An 18,608-nucleotide genomic window follows, 5' to 3' on the forward strand; every position below is an offset into this window, starting at 1 on the left:
TCTGAGACGCCTTTGAGTGGACTTGAATTCCCAACCTTTCAGTTAATAGCTCAGTGTGTTAACTGTACCACCCAGGGACTCCCTTCTGTCTTTAGCCTTCTGTTAAAACCAGGACTAACCAAATCCTAAAGTGAAAAGAATAGATAAAGTTCTCTTTTCACATTGTCAATAAAAGTAGGGTATATGTTATACATATATCCACGTAATATTTTCCTGTACTGTTATTTAATTTAAAACAGACTCTCAGGTTATCTAGATAGAAGATCAAAGCTTTTCGTCACTGAAGTCAGGAATCAGACCCAGATTTCTTCTGTCACAGTGTGAGGGACAGTAACCCTGGGGCAGATTTCGCAGTACAATGAACTGCAGCCTGGCTTTCTGCCTAGATTGACATGGTCCAGTGGGAAGGAACCTGGATCAGAGACCAAGTCAGCAGTCTCAAATCCATCATTTGTATTTGGGAGCTAACATCTGCACTTCCTTCCTAACACAAATACAAAGGTTAGGTCCAGAGATATTTTGGAGAAGTTTAAAACAAAAAACCAAAACCAAACCCATTGCCGTTGATTCAATTCCGACTCATAGCGACCCTATAAGACAGAGTAGAACTGCCCCATAGAGTTTCCAAGGAGCACCTGGTGGATTTGAACCTTTTGGTTAGCAGTTGTAGCACTTAACCACTGTGCCACCAGGGTTTCCTCGGAGAAGTTTAGAAAGTAATTATTGTGTTGTTCACTGTAATATGCTTTTGAAAAATAAATGCGCAACTCTTCTTAGATTTTATGTTCTTAGAACATTTCTGCCACTTTATGTTGCATAGATTGAGATACTGGGTATTGTTTTAGCCATCTCTTGATGTGTAACAAATTGCCTCAAAACTTAGCTTAAAACAACATTTATTATCACAGTTTCTGTCAGGAATCTGAGCTCAGCCTAACTGGATGCCTGTGGCTCCAGGTCTCTCATGAGACTACAGTTCCCTAGGGCTAGGCTGCATTCGTCTCGAGGCTCGACTAGGGTTGAAAAATCTGCTTCCAAGCTTAGTCATTGGCAGGCCTCAGAAGACTGGCTTCCAAGTTCACTCATGTGGGCTTCTCCACAGGTCTGCCTTACAACACAGCCGCTGGCCTCCTCTTTGGCGAAAAGAAAGCGAGATAGAGTCCAAAACAGAAGACACGGTCTCTTATGACCTAATTTTGAAAGTGACTCCCACCTATCACTTTTGCTGTATTCTGTTGGTTAGAAGTGATTCAGTGGGTCTAACCAATACTCAGGGAAAAGGGATTACACAAAGGCATGAATACTAAGAGGGGATTATTCATCGGGGGCCATCTTAGAGGCTGTATTTGAAGAAAAAAATCATACAATGTTTTAAAAGAAAAGACTTTTCATGTTTAAATTTCGCGATACTCAGAATGTATCTTTTTTTTTTTTTTCTACTTAATATTGTAGGAGCAATGTTCCTTTAGTTGGGACTGGGGACCTTCCTTTCCTACCCAGGGAATCTGGAAAGATGTTAGAATTGAAGCCTATAATATTTGTCATCTGAACTACTTCACATTTTCCCCTACATATGGTAAGCTAAGAGATGTGGTTTCTTTTTTCTTTTTGAGACTCCTCGTTATAAAAATTGAGTTTATAATTTGGATATATAGATATATTTTTGAAAGACTGAGTTTTTTTGGTAACTTTGTGACACATTCAACTTATAAAAGTAAAAAAATATATACAAACTGATTTTAATGAAAATTTACAGTATAAAACAGGTAAGTAGGTATCTTTTAGCGTATTTTGCAAGAAATAAAAAAAGAAGACCAAAGAAAGAAAGAAAGAAGATGTTCCAAACTTTCCCAAGCTAAGTATTCTGGAATGCATTGTGCCTACTGGCTTGCCCTCCTTCTTGCTACCTAGGAAACCCTGGTGGTGCAGTGATTAAGAACTACAGCTGCTAACCAAAAGGTCGTCAGTTTGAATCCACCAGGTGCTCCTTGGAAACCCTCTGGGGTAGTTCTTCTCTGTTCTATAGGGTGCCTATCAACTTGACAGCAGTGGGTTACCTGGTTAAAGTCACTTTTGGAACTCCATTGTGACGAGTTCTGGGTGTGCTGAACTTGCCAGGCTGGCTGTCACTGTGCACTTTCTCCATAGCTAAGAGAACTCCTGCGAAGGCCCTGGCACACAGGCCTTGTTAAGAGTTGAAAATAAACTGGAAGGCAAACAAGGCATAAAGAACGTTTTGTAAGGTGGGGAATACTGCTTTTTCACTTGAAGGGAATTATTCACTGTAAAGGTGCATTGAATAAAAACCTCAGAACTCTTACAAATGTCAATGAATCTGTTAAAAGCTAGTCAAGTACACGTTGAGTCCTTTGCTTGGCTCTGTGTTTGTTTGGCATAGAAAAGAAATATCAAATGTATGCTTGTGCCTTCATGAGCCACTCATCGGTTGGTGTGAGGGGAGGGGATATAGACAATCACCAAGCCATACAGACTGAGTAATCGTTTTCCAGGATGAGAGCCACAGTTGTTCAGAAAATCAAGATCAGTGAGGACTGGAGAAGTTAGGGGAATCAAGGGTGAAAGTGCAGGCAAGCGGGGCCTTAATGGATAACACACAGTGCTCAGTCCAATTACGTGCAGGACTAAGGAGATGAAATCAGGAAGAAAGAATGCAGCGTGTCAGTACAAGACTTCTGTTATCTTTAGGGCCTGCTCATCCTAGATTGCTCTTCAATGGAGCCAAATCTGTATATGCTAAAGCCCGATGACAAAAGAAAACCACAGGTGGTTAGTAACTGAGGAGGTTATTTGGTGCTGCTAGTGTTTTTAAATATTGTTAAAAAGACATTAAGCGATTCGATCTCAATTGCTCATCTAAACGTGACTGAATTTATAGTTCTCTAATTTAGTGCTTTTCAAAAAATATTCTGAAAAGATGTAACCTGAACTGAGGAGTTTTGCTGCTAAAATCATATAATGGTTTATTCTCCCCATCCTCCCACCTACACCCAGAAGTTTTCTCAGGTATATATACTAGAATCTAGTGTACGAAGGGGTCTGATTTAGCAAAATGTTATTTATTTAATAGTTTGGGAGCTTAATCATTGTTTTAGGTCATTTGCAAAGGTGACCCTGAGTTCCGGGTATCTGGAATTTGATTAACATTGCTGCAGTTTAACTGAAAATTTAGTGCGAAGCTAAACCTTTCTTTCTGAATATGAGTTATTAAAGTTCAGTTTATTAGTCACTAGTGACAGGTGAATTTCATTTGAATTAAATAAATTTAAATGATGTTAAAAATTTGCCGAAAAAGTCAGAATTCCACTTCTCAAGTCAATGCAATTTATACAACCTACTCCCCTCTGTTCCACTTCTGTTCTGACACCAGCTCCACCACGCAGCATTTCTTTCTCGGAGCTTCCCCACCCAAAGCTAGGTCAGAACTTACAAGTTAAAGAGCACATTGGTCCAGACTGCCAAATCTGCCCCAAGACCTCAAATGGCCAGCCACAAGCTTGGGAGTCTCCACAACACCCTCACTTCTGACCTGCAGGCTGCAAATTGGGGATTTTCCCACTACTTCTTCAGGGTGCCAGCTGTAAGCTTGAAAGTCACCAGGACACCCCTCATTTCTGACCTGCGGGCTGCAATTTTGGAGTTCTCTCTACATGGTCAGGATACCAGCATAAGCACAGATGTCCCCAGCCCCCTTTAGTTCTGACCTGCTGGCTCCCACTATTTCCTTGGGTTGGATGACTTTCTAGAACGACTCACAGAACTCAGGAAAAGCTCTATACTTATGATTAACTATAAGGTTTTATTATAGCAAAAAGAATACAAATGAAGAGATGTGTAGGGTGAGGGCTGAGGGGCTTCCCAATGTGGAGTTTCCATGTCCAGAAAAGGGACTCTACTCTCCCACGTACATCGTGCATCCATGTCTTTCACCAACCAGGAAACCCATGGAGCTTCCATGTCCAGAGCCCTTACTGTGGCCTCATTACATAAGCATGAATGATTAAGTAATGCCCTTCCCACCCCTGAGGTCGGGCTGATATCACAGGGTGGGTCTTTTCTGGTTTGGCAGCTCCCACAGGAATCACCTCATTAGCATAACCTGTTAGTTTAGGTGTGGTCTGGAGCCTTCAACCAGAACACTCCAAGCAGTGAAGTCACTAGAGTCAGTGTCACCCAGTGTGATAACTCATGGTATCATCCCTCTCCCAAGGTGGGTGGAGCGGCCCAGCCCTGCTCAGCCTCCATGCAGGGCTGAGTGACATGCCACGTGACCCTGCCCTTCTCGGCCCCAGCCCCATGGCTCCCTGCAGCCCCTCCGCTCTCCCATTGACCAAGGTGAAGACCCTCCTCTCTGCCCAATGATGGGTGCCACTGCCCAGCCACCCACACCCTGATTGGTGGGCCACGGGGCCGGGGGGGGGAATTACTGCACTTGGTAACACCAACCGTAGTGACTGGTGGGTGACAGGGAGCTGGTGTGATGAGTTTCTGCATGGGTGATGAGTGATACCAATTCTAATGACACCACTGCCTTGGCGGCCCCTCCCTTGATGCCGCCGGCTCACCCACTGCTACTGCCGGTGTGAACCCTGTGGTTACTTTGGTGTCACCTCCTCTGACAGTGTCAGGGGGTACAGCCTGCACCTCCCTGGCACACCCCCTCCCCCCCCAGTGATGCCACTGATTCCAAGGTTTTAGAGGTTATCTCTCAGGAACCAAGAACAAAGACCAAATTTTTTTGGTAAAGTTAATAGTAAACCCTACCAAATTTGATTTAAATGCAGCATAATCAATTCCCCATATCAACCACATTTTTTAAAGTTAATTTTTATTGTGCTTTAAGTGAAAGTTTACAAATCAGGTCAGTCTGTCATACAAAAATTTAGATACTCTTTGCTGTACACTCTTAATTGCTCTCCCCCTAATGAGATAGCACAGTCCTTCCCTCCACTCTCTCTCCTGGTGTCCATCTGGGCAGCTTCTGACCCCCTTTGCCCTCTCATCTCCCCTCCAGACAGGAGATGCCAGTATAGGCTCATGTGTCTACTTGATCCAAGAAGCTCTTTCTTCACCAGTATCATTTTCCATCCTATATCCCAGTCCAATCCCTCTCTGCAGAGTTGGCTTTGGGAATGGTTCCTGTCTTGGGCTAACAGGAGGTCTGGGGACCATGGCCTCCAGGGTCCTTCTAGTCCCAGTCTGACCATTAAGTCTGGTTTTTTTTTATGAGAACTTGGGGTCTGCATCCCACTGCTCTCCTGCTCCCTCAGGGATTCTCAGTTGTGTTCCTTGTCAGGGCAGTCATTGGTTGTGGCTAGGCACGGTCTAGTTCTTCTGGTCTCAGGCTGATGTAGATTCTGGTTTATGTGGCCATTTCTGTCTCTTGGGCTCATAATTATCTTGTGTCCTTGGTGTTCTTCATTCTCCTTTGCTCGAGGTGGGTTGAGACAAATTGATGCATCTTAGATGGCCGCTTGCTAGTGTTCAAGACCCAAACACCACTCACCAAAGTGGGATGCAGACTGTTTTCTTAATAGATTTTATTATGCAAATTGACTTAGGTGTCCCCTGAAACCATGGTCCCCAAACCCCTGCCCCTTGTACGCTGACCTTTGAAGCATTTAGTTTATTCCGGAAACTTCTTTGCTTTTGGTTTAGTCCGGTTGTGTTGACCTCTCCTGTATTGTGTGTTGTCTTTCACTTCACCTAAAATAAAACTTACCTACTACGTAATTAGTGAAAAACCCTCTTCCTTCTTCCCTCCCTCCCCCCTCTCATAACCATCAAAGGATATTTTCTTCTCTGTTTAAACTTTTTCTCCAGTTCTTGTAATAGTGGTCTTATACAATATTTGTCCTTTTGCAACTAATTTCACTCAGCATAATGTCTTCCAGATTTCTACATGTTATGAAATGTTTCATGGATTCATCATTGTTCTTTATCGATGTGTAGTATTCCATTGTGTGAATATACCATAATTTATTTATCCATTCATCCTCAACTACATTTTTGATGTTTTATGACTGCAGAGCATTTTGTACTCAATATAGAGAAATATGTAAGTTTCCTGTTCAGAAGACGTCTCCTGTGTATATTAAGCAGTAATTCTTATATTTCTGATTAATTTTACAAATACTGATTTGATTAGTTGATGTCATAAAGAAAATTGAAGAATAAACTTATCAAAGCATTATCAGAGGAACTGCCTTTAAGTTTTTCAGGAAAAAAAATTCAGTTTGTATTTGAAAGATAACACTTATCACTGAAATCAAAAGACAGTTAAAAGTTGAAAGGTAATAGCCAAGATAATAACTTTATGTATTCTGGATACTTTTTTTTTGTGGTGAAAATATTCACAATAAAATATTCTCCAGTTCAACAGTTTCTACATAGACAATTCAGTAACATGGATTACATTCTTTGTGTTGTGCAACCATTATTGCCGTCGTTTTCCAAACGATTCTACCACCATTAACAAAAACTCAGTGCTCCCTAAGTGTAAACTCCCCTCTCCCTCTCTCTCCAACCTTTGGGAACCACTACTAATCTTTTGTTTGTATATATTATTTCACGTAAGTGAGATCATATGGTACTTGTCCTTTTGGGACTTATTTCACTCAGAACGTTTTCAAGGTTCATCCATGTTGTGGCACGCATAAGAACTTTTCATTGTGTGTATGTACACATTTTGTTTATCCATTCATCTGTTGGTGGACATTGGTTATTTCCACCTCTTGGTTATTGAGAGAAGTGCTGCAGTGAACACTAATGTGCCTGTTTCTGTTTGTGTTTCTACATTTATTTCGTGTTTTATACCTAGGGTTGGGATGGCTGGGTCGTATGGGAGTTCTGTGTTCAACTTCTTGAGGAACTGCCAGACTGTTTCCCATAGCTTTTGTACCAGTTTACATTTCCACCATCAGTGGATGAGGGTTCCAGTTTCTACACAACCTTGCCAACACCTGTTGTTTTCTGTTTTTTAATTATTGCCATTCTGGATATGTATTCTGGATGCTTTCATGCATTTATTTGATACATACTATGAGGGTTACTAAAAATAAAAGCATGAGTTCATTATACAAAGCAGATAAATATTAATTTTATTAAAAACTAAATATATTCATTAAAAACATTTAAGTGTGAAATATTATTGGTCAAGACCAATGCAAACAGTGTCTGTCTCTGGGTAGTACCGTTACAGATGGTTTGTATTTTAAATCTTTTGCTTAACTGTCTTTTCTAAATTTCTGTATTGAGTTTATATTATTTATATAGTAAGGAAGAAAGTAATCATTAAAACCAACTAATCTATCCGTGATTTCAGCCAACTCCATATGAAAGGCTAACCTAATTTGGCTATGTGGCACTCTTTGCTTTCTCCCTGTTGAGACTAGAAAAAGATAATCTTTTTGCTTTTTCAAATGTTCAATTTATTTCTTAATGTTAAAATTGGTGAGCTTACCCCTGAAGATCAAATTACCAACCCTACTTCCCAAATTAATTGTTAGGCGTATGATAGAAAACAGGATATTAACCTTTTAAAAATTAACTTGAAATTCCTGTGAATTAATTTAGACGTACATTTCCCTGTATTGTTAGTCCTTATAATAGTGGTTCCTAAACCTTTGCAGGAAACCCTGGTGTGGTAGTGGTTAAGAGCTATGGCTGCTAGCCAAAAGGTCGGCAGTTCAAATCCACCAGCTGCTCCTTGGAAACCCTATGGGGCAGTTCTACTCTGTCCTATAGGGTCACTATGAGTTGGAATTGACTTGAGGGCAATGGTTTCTTTTGTTGTTAAACCTTTGCAATTTTTAATATCCTGTTGCCATTTGTTAAATTTTGCCCTAATCTAAATGATTTTTACATATGCTTAGTGTTTGAGGAAAAAAAAAAGATATTTGAAAAAAGTCCCAAAGTCAGAAGAAAACGGGAGCTGCTGCTCTTTATCTCTTAGGCTCCTATGATTACCTAGATACTAAGAGATCACATTTCATTGGTGTTATTTCCTTTAAATCCTCATTAGAAACTATCTATTTGAATGATTCATCCTTGGCCCTGAAACATTCTACTCAGGTTTTTAAATAGCAGTCGCTGTTGTAGGACACCCATATTTTAAGTAACTCTTTAAGCAGTGGAAGATTGACCCTGGTATTGAAAAGGGAAATTCAGATGCTTTTTACCTGATGTGGAAACCCAGCAGGCTCTGCTGTTCTCACCCCCAGCCAGGAGTTGGGACTGACTCCATCTGCTGGGGGAGTGGAAGAGAAAGTCTGGGCTGGATTTGGGTTTCCAGGGTATGGGGGGAAGAAAGATGGGAAGAAGACAGCTGATGGGGATGGATACTCCAATTCCAAAGATTAGAACATTTATAAGCAAACAATATGTCCAAAAATGCATGTGTGTGTGTCTAAGAGAGAGACAGATAAACTGAGATAAAGAGACTTATGTTCATTTATTGTATAGGGGTTCTAAGGCTGTAATCCTTTACAGAGAAACCCTGGTGGCGCAGTGGTTAAGAGCTACGGCTGCTAACCAAAAGGTCGGCAGCTCAAATCTACCAAGCACTCCTTGGAAACTCTGTGGGGCAGTTCTACTCTGCCCTGTTGGGCTGCTAGGAGTTGGAATTGACTTGACAGCAACGGGTTTGGTTTTTTGGTAATCTTTACTGGAGGTGACTGCCACGTTTTTCTCCCATGGAGTGGCAGGTGGGTTCGAACCGCCGACCTTTCAATTAACAGCTGAGCATTTAGCCACTGTACCACCAGGGCTCCTTTTCAAAATACATAGTCAATACGTAATTAGTATGTCCTAATTCAACACTCTATTGTTCAATCTTTCGTTACCACACTTAGGAGAAAATTAGAGTTTTTTTTTTTTTTAACATGTGAATCTTCTTGCTTTCATACCTTCTGTAGCTGAGGTGAGCTGTGGATCTTTGACTTATGCCTGGGATGCGTCTACCTCCTCAAAGATGCTCCCCTCTTCCATCCTTTCCAGATTTACTTGTTACCTCATAAAACACCCTCTCTTCATTCTAGATGACCTAGCCTTGACTTGGAGGAGTGCAGTGTATCTCCTAGCTAGACTCTGGCGTGCCAATGGAGGCCTGTATTGAATGTCATTGCTACCCTTTTCTTGCAGTTTAATACACAGGATATAATATTAAAATATAGCAGAGGTTTGTCAGTCTTGCTTAGTGCCTCATTTGATAAATTTAGGCATTCTTTTTTTTTCATGCGTTTGTTTTGAGTCATTTTTTCATTGATGTTTGAGCTACTTTACCCATAAAATAATACTGTTCACATGTGAAAATATCTTATGGGTAGTCAGATTGTGTGAATACTCTTTCCCCTGATTAGCTGCCTTACTGTTGAAGTAAATTTTCTTCTCCAGAACTTACTAACTTATCCTTGTTTTCGTGCAAGGGGTCGTGGGGAGAGGAACAGGGATTTTCTTGAGGTCTGTTAGCTTTGCTTTCATCTTTGAGAATTTTCTCGTGCTGAGGAGACAAGGAGATCTCAATGCTCAGTGAAGAAAGAGAAAAAGCAGCTGTTGTTACTGTGACCCTGTCTTCCTGGTGAATGCAAGCTGTTAGCTCTTGGAAAATCAGCTGCTGGAATCTGTCCTATAATTCTAACAGAAATTCAGGAAAATATCTTGCATTTAAATGTACCCATTCCGTGCCTTGACCATTTCAACTCCATGTCTTTGCCGTTTCTGCCAGTGCACAGGCTACCTTTCCACTGCAGCTTTTCATCACTTACTCAACACGCAGGACAGGACCAAGGGAGCAGATGAAAGGGGGAGCTGTGAGAAGCTCGGCAGGATGGAGCTAACAAGGCAGCTAGATTTGAATAGCTTTTTCCCTCAATGAAATGAAGTGTCTTTTTCATCTTATATAAGCAGTCTTCCAATGTTTGCAGATCCATCCCACGCTGACCTAAATGTGCCCGTCTCTGAACTTCCCTTCTTCCATTTCCCTGCAGATCCTGAATGCTCCAGATGCCATCCTGTATTCCTAACCTTTGGGGATATTTTGTTTCTCTAAGTAGACTCTCAGTGTTAGGGGCAACATCTTTGTCTTTTTTTTGGATTGGGTTATAATTTATAGTGCTTGTCAGGGTTTACAAACAAGAAATATATTTCACTTGTTTGACAGAAATGCTTGCATAACTGTTTTCATGTCCTCATCACGTAGTTTAGATGGTTGTTGTTAGTTGCTGTCAAGTCAGCTTCTACTCATGATGACCTCGTGTATGTCAGAATGAAATGTGGCCCAGTCCTGTGCCATTTTCATCATCTTTGATGTGTTTGAACCTGTTGTTGTAACTATTGTGTCAATCCATCTCATTGACGGCTTTGTTGGCCCTCTACTTTTCCAAACGTGATGTGGATCACGACAGTTTAGGCTACAAAAATGGTATTTCAGCAAGTGGAGGAACTGTGGCACCATATAATTAGACATTTAGTGGCGGGTCAGACATGGTACTCTATTTGTAGATTTCAGTGTTCTTTCTTTTTTACCAAACCAGTTGTTACCAAGTTGATTCTGATTCATGGTGACTCCATGTGTGTCAGAGTAAAACTGCATTCCATATGGTTTTCAGTGGGTGATTTTTTGGGAAGTTAGATCATCAGCCCTTTCTTCTGAGGTGCCTCTGGGTGGACTCGAACCTCCAACGTTTTGGTTAGTAGCCGAGCACATTAACCATTTACACCACCCAGGGACTCCTTCCCTTTTGCAAAATTGTCTTATTAAGAAGCTAGCATTTCATCATTAAACCAAAAAACCAAACCTGCTGCCGTCAAGTTGATTCCGACTCACAGCAACCCTGTAGGACGGAGTAGAACTGTCCCATGGGGTTTCCTAGGAGTAGCTGGTGGATTCAAACTGCCGACATTTTGGTTAGCAGCTGAGCTGTTAGCCACTGAGCCACCAGGGCTCTTATTTCATTGTTATAACCCCCTAAAAATACTTTGTTTCATAATAAATATATTTGGTGTTTGGACTTAGGACTCTGAAAGCGACCTGTGCTTTTAGCTTTCCTTACACAAATTTCAATTAAGGCGTGCTTGCTGGTGTCACTCTTTTTGGCTGGTGCCACCTTGAGAGGCGCATGGGAGGTGGAGAGCATCATTCAGGAGACCTGGCCCTTGTGTGTGCCCAACCACTCAAGGGCTTTTGAGGGAAGCCCTGCAATTAGGGACTCAGAAGCCTCATTTACAAAGTGACTGGGAGATCACCAAGTTTCTTTTCCTGTGACTTTCCCTGGTTCTTTCTCTTTGTTTTGTCAATTAGGACAATCATTACAACTTAGGGTATAGGTATGAAAAAACACGGTTATAAATGAAGACATTGACACTTGAGCCTTTATTACAATCAATTAAAGCAAGGCTTAAAGTGGAGTTTGAGAGTGTCTTCCTGGTGCCTGTTGACAAACTTGAATTAATTAATATGACTCAGCTATCTTTTTAGTTTTCTACTTTCCACATCTTCTCATGCTTTTTTCCTCAAGACTAAATTGAAAAAAGATGTTTTCTTTTTTCTTGCTAACTGCACATTGACAAAAAATATACAATTATAAAAGAAGGCTGGAGTTTTTATAAACAGTTTTTAAGGCTAATGGTGTCCTTGGGGGTCACACATGGTTAAGTGCTCAGCTGCTAACCAAAAGGTTGATGGTTCAAGTCTACTCAGAAGTGCCTCAGAACAAAGGCCTGGCTATCTAATTCTGAAAAATCAGCCATTGAAAACCCTATGAAGAACGGTTCTGCTCTGACACACACAAGGTTGCCGTGGGTCCGAATTTTAAAGGTGAATGTGTTGGCCATATCCGGGACTGGAGGAGCCTTGGCGGCAAGTGGTTAAAGTGCTTGGCTACTAACTGAAAGTCGGTGGTTCGACCCACCAGCCACCCTGTGGGACAAAGATGTGGCAGCCGGCTTCCATAAAGATCTACAGCTTTGGAAACCCTTTGAGGCAGTTCTACTCTGTCTTATAGGGTCGCTGTGAGTTGGGATAGGCTTGATGGCAGTGGGTTTTTTTTTTTTAATAGGGACTGGAGTTCTCTTGAAAATCCTTTGAATGAAGGAGATGGGTACGCTAATCCAGACTATGTGGCTGCTTACCTGTTTTTTTTTTTTTTTAAAGAAACCTTACCAAATCAGCTCTGGAAAAGCCCGAGAATGAGTCAGTGACCAGAGCCACATTTTAAGCTCTGCCATCCGCTGGGTTGCCTGTCTGGTTAAGTTTATATGGAATAAATTATAGACCCACAGTCTCTCCTGTATGGGGACAAGACATTAGCTAGGATGTCACTGAGCCTTCAGGTGAGGGAAGGCCTCAAGTTGTAGAAAGGGCAGGTCGATTTTACCTGTCCACCGTTTTGATAAAGAGTTCCTGTCCTGTTTGTACCACGAGTTGTTTAGTCAGGAGGAGAAGATACGAAGCATGGTATAATTGGGAGGGGTGATTCTACCCCATCTTGCCTACCCCAGAACTTTGTCCATTTTTGAAATTATTTTATATTCAGCTTCAGGAGAGCTGGGGATGACAGGTATTGTTTAGGAAAAGATTATTTGTTAATGCTAGGAGAGATATGATAGCAAGCTGGATTCTAAAAATGGTCTTCATTTACAAGATTGAGTTCTCCTTAATTAGAAATAGGGTTCTGAATTTTTTAATTAGCAAATGAAAAGAAATAGCCAAGTAATATCGAAAAATTACTGATTATTTAAGACTAATTTAAAAAATTACTGATTATTTACTGTATGAACCTAAACTGCATAATCCTCAATGGACTCCTGGAAGGAAGATACCTAGAAAAGGCTTTACTCCATTTGGAAGAAGAGGAGAGGGCAAAAATATGTGGGTGTAGTGTATCTGGTGCCAACACCATGGGTGTGTAAATCTTCATATTGGGCTTTTAACTCTGCAGCCTTAATTTTTTCCCTTAGTGGTAACCAAGGGTGTTAAACTGTGTGAGCTTCAGAGGAGTGCTGGTGTGCTTGAGAACCTTCCATGTTAGAAACAAGAGAAACTGGGGAATTTTGCAGTGACCTTTGGGGATTGTGCTATTTGTCTTCCTGCCAGAGACAATTACAGACAGCTGATTCTCCTACCAAAGAGGAAGTGACAGGAACAGCAGAGAAGCCTGCCTGGCCTTGGTGCTTATGGGTTGGTAGGAGGTGCCCAGAGGGCAGAACTAATATCTTTGGGTGGAAATTAATGGAAAGCAGATTTCAATTCAGGGTAAAGAAGAATTTTATATTGAACTATTTATAATAGTTCAAGACTGAATTATTTTTTACTTTTAATTTTCTGTTGATTTTTTTTTCTCATTGATGGAATGCATGCTGAATCATTGAGTGTGTCTGAATTTTTGGTGGGTAATATGGATTTTGATACGTATTATGTGGGACACATATGTCCTTCTGGCTCTGCATCACCTTCTAGATCCCTTGACAGGTGTGTACAACATACGGCACCTGAAAATGAAGTATTCACGTGAAGATGGAATCATTGCAAGGAACGCAACTTACAAATAACCACAAGAACCTGGAAATGTACTTACAAGGCTTATTTTGCTGTACAGAAGCCAAAAGGGATAAAAACAAAAAACCCTTTGGTGTTGAGTCGATTCTGACTCATAGTGACCCTACAGGACAGAATAGAACTGCTCCATAGGGTTTCCAAGGAGCAGCTGGTGGATTCGAGCTGCTGACCTTTTGGTTGGCAGCCATAGCTCTTAATCACTGTGCCACCAGCACTCCAAAAGCGACAAAAGTCTTGCACAGTTACCACCTCCAGGATGCAACATCTCATACAGTACCCTGTAAAAACAGTAGTTTGCAGCGCATGCCTATTTCTTCGGTTTCAAACAGTTATCTGCTGGCAGCATGTACTGTCAGTGGGAAAGTAGCTTCCCAATAAACCTGAGAGGCGGAAAATGTATGTGGATGCTAAGTGTCCTGTGGGTCATGAAAGGGATAGAGTTGGCAGAAAATGGAAAGGCTATTTTGTGAGGTAGAGATATTTTTTTGTCATTAAAGGTATTTAAAGAAAGGCTACAGTGGCCTTCTGTTGGGAATTTTCTAGAGTAGAGATAAGCCAACTTTTTCTATTGAAGGTCAGATAGTCAATATTTTAGGTTTTTTGGACCATATGGCTTCTGTTGGAACTACTCAGCTGTGCTATTGCAGTGCAGGAACAACCAAAGACAATATGTAAATGAGCCAGTGTGGCTTTGTTCCAGTAAAACCTTATTTATAAAAACAGGAGGTGAGCAGATTTGGTCTAAGACCATAGTTTGCCAATCTGTGGTCAGAGGTGGACTAGGTGATTGATCAGCTTACTTCTAATTCAGAAGTTTTATAAATCTGTGCTTTTGTGGTTAAAGACTCAGCCAAAGGTGTATTTGGTACCGTTCCTAGCTTGATCATTAAAACAAGTGCTCCCCCACATAATGATACCCTTGCCTACCCAACCCCAGTGCTTTGTCCTGCTTTAAAAATACTGAGTATCACTAAAACATGGTTTTAGGGATATTTTTTGGGTGAGAGGCTAAGTGTAGTACAGTCTCTGTCTGAATCCCAGATCTGCTACTTACTAGCTGTGTGAACCTGGGTGAGTTACTTAACTTCTCTGTGCCTCAGTTTTCTCATCTATAAAATGAAGATAATAATAGAATTTACCTTATAGGATTGTTGTAAGGCTTAAATAACTTAATACATGTTAATAGTGTAAAACAATGCCTGTCTCATAGTAAGTTCTCAGTAAATGTCAGTTATTATTTTTTTCTAAATAAGACAGTAAGGAAGGGCAGCAGGGGGAATATGGTAAGGAGCTAGACGTCACGTAGCTATCAAAGATTTAGGGATATTTTAGAAACTAGCCAGCTTTGGATCACATTGGAATGTGTGCTTCTGTTTAAGAACAAAAAAATTGGTAAGTAAAAAATACTTGGTAATGTAAAAAAAAAAAAAAAGTGTGGTTCTGTTAATGTATTTTACTATCTCTTATAAAAACCTGGAGGCTATGGCTGGGGAAATTGCAAAATTGGCCGGATCAGAGAAAACCTAATTCAGGGCTCATTGACTAGTGTTCTTCAGAATAACTCATTTAATAAAATGCAGCAGTTCTCTTCTTTTTATTAAATGGTGCAAATGATGAGATGTGTGATCATCTCTCTAACTGGCCTGGCGTGGTTCTGCATTAGAAATGTTGTTTATGAAGGCTTTTATACAACATACAACCCATCTTTTCTATCTTTTGCATCAGTGCCACGAATTATCAATGCCTTCCCTATTTATAGGAGAAGGATCCCTAAGATACTTCTCAACTAATAACCTTCTCCCATCTCTTCTCCATAGAGAGAGAGAGAAATTGAAGAGCTGCTTCAATTTCTAGCCACAGTCATGCAAACGTAAGTGCATCTGCAGCAGTGACTGCTTTCTCCTTCCTTTCCATAGCAGTCAAGAAGGAGCCTTCCAATGTAACCAGTGTCACCGAGCAATATATGTAAACCAAACCCGCCGCTGTCCAGCTGAATCCTACTCATAGTGACCCTATAGGACAGAGGACTGCCTCATAGGGTTTCCAAGGAGCGGCTGGTGAGTTCAACTGCCGCTTTTTTGGTTAGCAGCCAAGCTCTTAACCACTGTGGACATGAGAACCTAATTTTCCGTGTAAACTTTCAACAAAAACACAATTTAAAAAATATACATATATATGTATAAAAGAATGAACCTTCTTGGATGGCTCTGACCCCCTTCCCCTCTAGCCTTTTTGGGGAACACATCTTCAATTTCTCGTACAGTGGGTCTACTTTTCTACCTGCTCTTGCCCAAGGTCTGCCTCAGTACTTTGTCTTATTTAAAAAAAAAAAAAAAAAAGCCCTAAATACAAATTCCAGTTCTGGAGATATTAAAAAGTATGAGTCTAAGGCAAGATGGCGGAAGGAGATTATGATGTACATGATATAAAACACAGCTTCAAACCCTCTTGAAACCATTTCTCGCCACCCCCTGACTTTACACCCAAAGTTCCATCCCTCATGGCAGCTCCATCTTTTTTTCCTAAAACCCTCCCCTCAGCCTTGCTCTCCCTACTTTTGGTACCCTCCTCTCCATTCCCAGATTTTCCATGTGACACTTTCCATTCCTGTGTACATAAATAGAAATTTGAAGTCTCTCTGCTTCTTTTATTTACGTCCTGGTATGTCTCCATGGTGAGGCTCCTAGTGATTTTTATAAAATGCAGATCTGATCATGTTATCCTCTTTGCTAAAAAATCCTTAATGACTCCCCATTGATTTAAAGTTATCAAACTCCACACATGGCCTAAAACGCCCAGCAAGATTGTCAGTCATGCTGCTCTCTCTTACCAGTTCCATCACTGCTCAAGTTCCTTGTTGTGGCAAGGCTCTTTCTCATTCATGGGTGTCTCACTGTCATGGCTTGAATTGTGTCCCCCCATGGCTAGGTCATGATTCCCTGTATGTATGATTGTCTACCATTTTGTCATCTGATGTGATTTCCCTATATGATGTAAATTCTATCAGTATGGTGAGATGAGATGGATTAGTGGCAGTTATATTGATGAGATTTGTAAGATTAGATAAGGTCTTAAACCAATCTCTTTTGAGATATAAAAGAGAGAAGAGAGCAGAGAGAAACGGGGACCTTATACCACCAAGAAAGCAGTGCTAGGAGCAGAGCACGTCCTTTGGACCTGAGGTTCCTGCACTGAGATGCTCCTAGGCCAACGGAAGACTGATGATGAGAACCTTCCTCCAGAGCCGACGGAGAGAGAAAGCCTTCCCCTGGAGCTGATGCCCTGAATTTGGACTTGTAGCCTATTAGACTGTGAGAGAATAAATTTCCCTTTGTTAAAGCCATCCACTTGTGGTATTTCTGTTACAGCAGCACTAGATGACTAAGGCACTCACTCTCTCTCTCCTGCCCAGGCACTGTCTTCCTCTGCACTTAGCTAATGCCTCCTCCTGGTCTCAGCTAGATGCTGCTTTCTCATGGAGGCCTTCCCTTAGACACTGAATTACCTGTCTCTCTTCCCTGTGTATATTTTCATAGAACAACCTTTTATTTCTCCCGTCTGGTAATTACCACACTGTTGTACTTGTCTATATTTCATTAGACTCCTAGTTCATGAGGACAGGGGCCATGCTTATCCTGGTACCATTTAATTCTTATCACTTAGCAAAGTACGTGGCACATAGAGGCTTCTTGGTAAATATAGTTTTTTTTTTTTTACATTTTGACTAATCCTAATGCATATAAATTTATATCAAATTACTTGGCTTCGAAACCCTCATTGTTTTTACTTTATAAAATGGAGTAAGTGTGTATCATTCTTGGAAGATTTATATTATTTTTTCATTTGGCATTTTCCATTTGTGATCTACTTATAGGTTTTTATGACTTATAATTCTAACATTTTTATAGTGAAAGTAAACATAAAATATATAAATTTGGTTATTCTTTAGAATGAAGGATTCAACTCTTAAGGTGAAAGAGAATCTCCAGTGAACTTTTTATCATGACCCCATTTGTGGAGAACTCACTGGTTTAGAAGTCAATTTGGTCTTATCCTCAGTGAATCCTGAGGTGTGCAAGGATAATGCTTAGCATATTTTATTTGCTATATATATTTCTTTTTCTCTTTTTGCCTTAGATAGCACTTCCCACGAGTGGATCCTTGAAATACAGTCTTCTTTTGATGTTGTCAGCTCAAAGCCAGTTGGTGGTCAAGTGGTTGTAGCCATTCCTAAATTGCAAACACAGCGGACATACAGCATTGAACTTCAACCTGGGGAAAGGATTGTTGAGCTACTTGTGAAAATTGACAAGGTAAATGATGGTACTTCCTGAGGAGCACTAGATGGAAAGCAATACCTGCTCAAAAGGAATGCTTAGAAAGTGGCAACTGGGTAGGAAAGAAAAATCTTTCTCCATTTATTTTTTCATTTTCTTCCGTATTTTTAACCTCTCACATATTTCATGTATATAAGACCAAAGAAATGATTTTCCCAAATTTTAAGAGTAGGAAAATGAAGAATATGTGATTAATTTGGTATTCTTTTCCCTTAAGAAGTCAAGTGTGTTATATTTTATTTTTTCTATAGTATTTATAGTATCTTATCACCTACAGTGTCTAAAATCCAAAATATACTCTAAGCAATATTTTTAAATAACAGTGATTATTTTTGGTGCTTGTTAACTATTTTTAATATTAATTATTTGGTGCTTTTTCTACATGCAGAATTCGAATTCTAAACTCATGATCTTTCATGGATAGGGGTGGGATAGATTTTACCTTTCCGTTTTGATTAATCATTGCTGCGAACTGAAAAGAATGGAGCATATCAACATTCAGTAACTGTTCAGAACTTAAAACAACTTCTGATCTTGGCTTGAAAGAAGTCAGCCTCAAAGTCATTAAGAATGTAGAATAAAACTAAGCTCAGAGTGTTGGACATAGGAACAGTTATTTTTCTGAACACTCATGTTATTCCTTCCCTTCTCTCTTTGGTATATTAATCCATACTAAACTCATAGCATGTTGATTTTTA

At 40.4% G+C, this 18,608-nt stretch overlaps 1 protein-coding gene across 1 annotated transcript in view; it reads left to right on the forward strand.

Moving 5' to 3' along the window:
* The window catches only part of MANBA (mannosidase beta), a 143,444-nt gene that overhangs the window by 37,911 nt on the left and 86,925 nt on the right, over positions 1–18,608 (forward strand). Inside the window, exons 5-6 of the mRNA XM_049885603.1 lie at positions 1,453–1,576; positions 17,711–17,886. Of these exons, the coding sequence (XP_049741560.1) occupies positions 1,453–1,576; positions 17,711–17,886 (300 nt within the window). The remainder of the gene's footprint in view (positions 1–1,452; positions 1,577–17,710; positions 17,887–18,608) is intronic.

The sequence above is a fragment of the Elephas maximus genome, chromosome 5 (assembly GCF_024166365.1).
Source record: "Elephas maximus indicus isolate mEleMax1 chromosome 5, mEleMax1 primary haplotype, whole genome shotgun sequence".
In the NCBI taxonomy this organism is placed as follows: domain Eukaryota; kingdom Metazoa; phylum Chordata; class Mammalia; order Proboscidea; family Elephantidae; genus Elephas; species Elephas maximus.